Genomic DNA, 6,372 nt, shown 5'->3' with positions numbered 1-6,372 from the left:
TTATGCCCGGGACGTAGATGTAGATGGCAATGTAGACTGGGTTGAAAGGTTTTCGGTCTTTAAAACATCAACTTCAGTGGGAACAGTGTTGTTGGTCTCCTTTTTAGCTAATGCTCTGATACTGTGCTCTCCAGGGGCGTGTCTCCCTACATCACCACGATAATGTGTCTACGCATTCCCAGGGTGATGTCGGGGGACGTGTCCGCGGGCATTACAAGGAGCCTCTGGAAGATTGAGAGGTTGTTCCTTCTACTGAATGGGCTGATATAAATCCGCCCACTCAGAAGAAGGAGCTGCGGCCATGTTTCCTGACGTTGCCATGTTAACACTGCTGCTGGTGAAGGAGCAGAGGGGAGAGCAAGAGAACCCTTCCCTCTTTAGGCCCGCGGGCCGTAGTTTGCCCACGGCTGGGTTAAGTGCTTGCCTTTTTCACATCTGGGCAGCCTTGTGGTATTTCCTTCCACTCCATCATTCCAGGTGTGGATGCAGTGTGGCCCTTGTAAGGGCAAAGACTCCACATATCCTTGTCCATTCAGCTCTGCTCAGGAAAAGAGCATGTGAGGGTCAGTGGGGAAACAGGAAGAGTCTAGAAAGAGAGCTAAGCTGGGGCTCAGAGACCGAGGATCTGCCTTGCTCTGACATCAACTGGCTGTGGGATGCTATGCAAGTCACTAACCCCATTTATGCCTTAGATTCTTCAGCTATAAAATGAGGACAGTAGGCTACATCCATGGTTCCTAGCCCTTCTATGAGGAATGAGCCACACTGAAATGGTTACTGGTATGTAGGTATACATTTCCATACATAAAATTGGATTTGAAAGAAGTTTATTTAGTTTTCTTCTGTGTGAATTTGAACAGAATTTATGTGCTAAAAAATGGCTGCAATAATGCTTCTGGTTCCATATGCAATATCAGGACTTGCTGTTCCTTTGAAGTATGGTAGCAATCATCTCAGGTAGAAACTGCAGTTTTAATTTTAACTTTAACTTTAACCCTGCTGTTTTGGGTTCTGTACTTATTTGCTTGCTAAAACAATAGAAAAGTTATTTTGATTTTCTGAACTTATGTATGCTATCCCAATTGATTGAATACACTCCATGGTTGGTGGTTTGAATATCCCATTGATTGTGATCTTACTGGTTATCGAAGCACATTCTTCTGAACCTGGGAACCAGGACAGCACAATTACCCTAAATTGTCTCAGTAGCTACATATAATGCGTTTCGGTTGACTCAGTGGTCCCGAGACCAGGACAGCACAATTACTCTAAATTGCCTCAGTAGCTACAGATAATATATTTCTGTTGATTCAGTTATCCGTAGACCCAAAACTATACTTAATCTTTATAGATAACTAACTTGCTCAATTTCGCTTCTGTAACTGCTTTGTGCAAACCAGGTTCCTCGTTCCAAACCTAAAGATGTCATTGATACCTTTGTGATATTCTGCCTATATAAGCCAGATGTGGCGAGCATTTCAGGGCTGCGAGATTTGGAGTGCTGATTGCCCCCTCGTAAGCCGCCGGCCTTTAATAAATGACTCCATAATTTGACTTTTTGATTGAGGCGTCCTTTGTGAGATTCGGGGTACACTACAACACCTTCACCAAGGGGTGGAGTCGCTGTGTCCTCCCTGTGACACTGGGCAGGCTTTTGCGACTGCCTTCACTATTGGAGCATGGCAGAAGTAATACTTCCTGACTTCTGAGCCCAAGTCCTAGAAGCAGAACAGCTTCTGCCTGGCTTTCTCACTCCAGCCACTGTGACGCTTCTGTGTTGGAGGGACCACATGGAAATAGAGGTGCTGGAGGAGCCCCAGCTGTTGGAGGCATCCAGGCACCAGTCATGTGAGTGAGCCAGTGCTCAGATGACTCTTGCCCTAGCCACTGTCAGCGTACAGTTACCTGAGAGACCCAAAGGAAAACCAGCTTGCTGAGCCCACCCGATGCCCAGCACAGTGTGGGGTAAAGGTAAAATAATTGGTGTTCCTTTAAGCCACTATATGGGGATGGCTTTTTATGGGACAATACTTAACGGAACAACTTCTGTATCACATTCTTATTCCACTGGGTGACGAGAATAAAGCTCAGCCACTTCATCATGCTGTTCTTTGCTCTATGGAATTGACTGAATTGGGAGCTGTTACGTTGTGTTTTGCCATCAGGGGAACATCTGGTCATGCTGTCCTGGATGTTATCATTCACCTATGCTTGAGGCTCCTTGTTTTTGTCTAAACTTCAGTTATCAGTGCATGGTGGTCACTTCTGTCTTTCCTCCTTCCTAAACATAAAACCTTTTCAAGTCCATTAACTTTCAGAACTGTGTTTGTACCACTCTCAGGCTCAGGGGACACATTCTACGGCTCCACTTTGGGCTTCTGGAAACCACTCCCTTGTACCTCTTGAGTGGAAAAGACATTTTTGCTGCTCCTGCTGCCCCATAATGTCGCACAAGAAAGTCTGTGAAGCTCTCAGAAGGCTTCCAAGCCAATATTTTCCAGGTATTCAGGTTGCATTCCCTGAACAAATCATTAAATCAATATAGTAGTTTACAACCAGCATTAAAAAAGAATTTTAAAAGAGTAGGATATAATTAAAAGGATAATATCAGAATATATTACACATAGTTAAGGGAACTGTGATGGCTAATTTTATGTCCCTACTTGACTGGACTAAAATGCCCTGATCTCTGGTCAAAAAATGTCTGGATGTTGCTGTAAAGGTACTTTTTAGGTAAGATTAATGCTTAAATCGGTAGACTTTAAGTAAAGCAGATTTACCACCACAATGTGGGAAGACCTCATTCAATCACAGAAAGCCTGAAGGAAAAGCCTGACCTCATCTGAAGAAGAGGAAATTTTTCTAGAACACAGTCTTTGGACTCTAATGATGTCAACTCTTTCCTGGGTCTCTTGCCTCCCAGCCCACCCTGCAGATCTCTCTCTCTCTCTTTCTCTCTCTCTCTCCTGCTTCCCTGGAGAACCCTGACTAATAGCTATTCTGTTATGAATCTTTGATTTCATTTATATACACATGTACTGAGTTATATAACACATGTTACTTACTGTGAACCAGTCAAAATGTTTGAAAGGTACCCTCTCCCCTTGACATACCTTCAGACATTTCTATTGTTCCTTTTCATGCTGGGATATTGTCATCTCATTAGGGTTTTCCCAGGGCTATTGACTCTACAAACACCTCCAGGGTTGGTTTGTTTTTCTCATCCCCTCCCTCCTTTCCTAGGTTTCAGCTGAGCAAGGGGATAGTAAGGGAACAGACCAAGGTGGAGGAAGAGGGATTAAGACAGGATTCCTTGTCTGCTTCCTCGCTTCTTCTGACATTACCCTTCCCATAACCCCTTCCCCATTCTTCATGTCTTAGGAAATCTTTTCAAACTGTGTAGGTATGATTGGGTCCCACTACTACCAGCAGGGTGAACTTGGATAAGGGACTTTTTCCCTTGAGCCTCAGGTTGTATCATCTGTTTCATGGGACATTAGTGTATGCCTCATACTACTATTGAGCAACTGACCAAAAGGAACAGTGTCTGATACATCTTTAATATTCACTATATCTTAGTTACCTTTTTTTTCTCACCTTCCTTGGCCTTTTGACTCTTACTTGTTGATTTAGGAACTCTGAGCCTGCCATAGGAATTGTGCCTAACCTCCTATGAGTAAAATATGTCGACATTAACTGATGTTAGATGTGTATCACACAGATACTACCAGTGAAAACCCCATCCAATGGCAGTGACTGGCCTCACCAGGAAAGCCTCGGTATTGATCTTCTTTTCTTTTTTTTTCTTCTTTCATAATTGAGATTTTATTGTTTTGAGGATCAGTACACAGACATTTCAATTTGTACACAATTCTTAACATATGTACCAAAAATGTAAAGTCATGTAATTGTGATTCTTTTCTAAACAGTTATTCCAGTGACTTTCCAGCTTAAAATTTAGAGGCTAACTCTCTTTCATAGAGTATCAAGTACCAATATCTTCAAATGTTGATACGCTGTTACATCAAAGTCCCACTAATTCACAATTTAATATCATATATACTACATAATCAAATTTTCAATCTTACACAGCACATAGACAAAGTTACTAGAAAAACTGGACTACCACACCAAAGATGTTACAGATGCACAAAATTCTGACAGGGAGAGCCAAGATCAAGGAGTGGTTTTCTTTAGGAAATAATTCTACCAAAAACATGTGAATAGAAGTAATTTAAAATGTTCAAGACATAGCAAACGCATGACTGACTCCAAATTGCCATTTAGTATGCTTTGTATTATAGGATATAAAAATTACCCCCATCTATGGAATGTTAAGCTGACACCCAAGACAATCAATGTCTCCCATATTCAATATCCCACTATTTTCTGGTTGTACCAAAAAATAAACAACCAGCAAATGATTTCACCTCTTAAAAAAAAGCATTTACACTTAAAAAAATGAGATGAGGTGGAATTCCCTCCTTCTTAAAAAAGCTTCTAGAGCTACTAAAAAACTTGCATTTACAAAATAGCTGATAAAAATATTCCTCTGGATTGTACAAGAAGGGAGACAGGGCCACTGATAAGACATGGTATATGACATTAATCAGACTGGCTTCTTTTTCCCCTGCTTCATCTGAGGTTGGACTCTCCTCGTTTTTAGTTTCTCCATTTTCCGCAGGTGGATCTTCTTTCGGTTCCTGGTCAGCCACTTCGGCCTGCTTTCCGTTTGCTCGCCTTTTCCCTTCCGTTTGCACTTGTTTGTCCGCAGAGGTATCCTTTCCTGCCGCCTTTTTGGGCTTCGCTTCCACTTTTGCAGGAGCAGGTTTGGTTGACAACCTGGCCGACCTCCTCTTCGGCTCCTCCTTGGCCATCCCCTCCATAGAGCTGACCTTCCTCTTGGGCATCGTGGAGGTGGGCGGGCGCGGCTAGTGGCTTGGCGAACCTGGGTTGCCTGGCCCCTGCCGTGTGTCTCCCGCCGCCCAAGCTGCTCTGACCCGCGATGGGGGCAGTGGGAGAACCAGATGAAACCGGATTCTGATCTTCTTTTCTCAGAGTGCTGGAAATAGGAAGGAGAATCACACAGGAAGCCAAATGTTATAGGAATCCCCTTGATTGAGTGGGAGCCTTGAGTATCTTCATTGGATACTTGCACATCACTGCAAACTTAATAGGGGTTCTCTCTGGTTATTAAAATAAAAGGTTTATAATGTTTTCCAGTTTAGTTGGGAGGCATAGAATGATAGATGAAGGATGGTTGTCTGAAGACAGCTGATTTCACAAGTCCTCTTAGCAGATATACACCAAAGTAGGCTTTGTGTAAATGACACCATGGGAAGAAAGGAATACCTTCCGGTATGTTGCTGGTTGACACCTGCTCTTCTCTCCTGAGAAGGGGTGTTTATGTCTATTTAGATGAGAAGTCATGAATGGTATGTAAATTCGTGTCCAATGCTGACCACATTGTTGCTGTTCAATACATGAAAAATCACGTTTCATTCTGGATCATTGGTCTGTGCCCTAGAATTCAAGTACCCACTTTCTTTTCTGCATTCACCATCCCACTGCCACTCATAACAAATGTGAAATAATTAGCATAATAATCCCTTTGAAAATTATATTCACCAGTTTAAATAGCTTTCACCATATATACAAATGCTTTGGGTGAATAGAGTTATTTAATAGTTTACATCTAGTTTCATTTGGATAATAGAGCATTGTTCAGCTATGGAATGACTCAGTGCCCTTTTCATATGCCCTGTGAGAAACAGAATAAATAGGATGCTGTGTTTACACCGTGTCTGTACTCCTGAGCAGGGAGCTCAACGCAGGTCATGTGCATTTCATTTATCTTCTCAGCATCCTTGGGCTAATGCAGAAAATTCTTCTGCTTTCTGGGGTAGTTCCCTCTTCTTTCTTCATTGACCTTTTTCTCCTCATTCTTGACTCTCTCCCAGCCCCCACTTCCCACAACTAACTTTCATAGTTTTCCTCTATTCACTTTCCTCCTTCTTTCCTTTGACCTTTCCTTTTTGAGAACCGCTATCTCCTTTAATAGGGTTTGATTTACTGGGCAGATTCTATGCCAGCATGTCACCTGAGCATCAGGGGAATAAGCATTGGCTTATGGTTGTAATATAGCTGTAATAGCTAAGCTATTGGAACGTATAAATGACATACAGGTCAGATAAGGAAGAGAGTTCTATCAGTGTTACTTATTTAATTCCCCCCTCAAAAATAAATAAAAAGAAAGAAAACAATTTAGCAGAGGGATCTAAAGATATTTTACTACATTTGCTTTTAGCATCAAGGATCATTTCAATAGAGAACAAGATTTAAAGAAATGCAGTAGCAGATACAGATTTACAC

General features: G+C 42.1%; 1 protein-coding gene across 1 annotated transcript; it reads right to left on the bottom strand.

The window, feature by feature from the left end:
• Positions 1–377: 377 nt before the first annotated feature.
• On the bottom strand, positions 378–4,910 carry LOC308251876 (non-histone chromosomal protein HMG-14-like; the record flags this gene model as incomplete). The annotated part of the gene is made up of 2 exons (XM_080675539.1): positions 378–538; positions 4,616–4,910. 2 exons carry the CDS (start codon positions 4,908–4,910, stop codon positions 378–380), a joined length of 456 nt encoding a protein of 151 aa, XP_080531665.1.
• Positions 4,911–6,372: the final 1,462 nt, after the last annotated feature.

The sequence above is a fragment of the Plecotus auritus genome (assembly GCF_963455305.1).
Source record: "Plecotus auritus genome assembly, chromosome: 6".
In the NCBI taxonomy this organism is placed as follows: domain Eukaryota; kingdom Metazoa; phylum Chordata; class Mammalia; order Chiroptera; family Vespertilionidae; genus Plecotus; species Plecotus auritus.
Note: the sequence above shows the minus strand (reverse complement) of the source record. Positions and strands in the feature narration are given on the sequence as shown.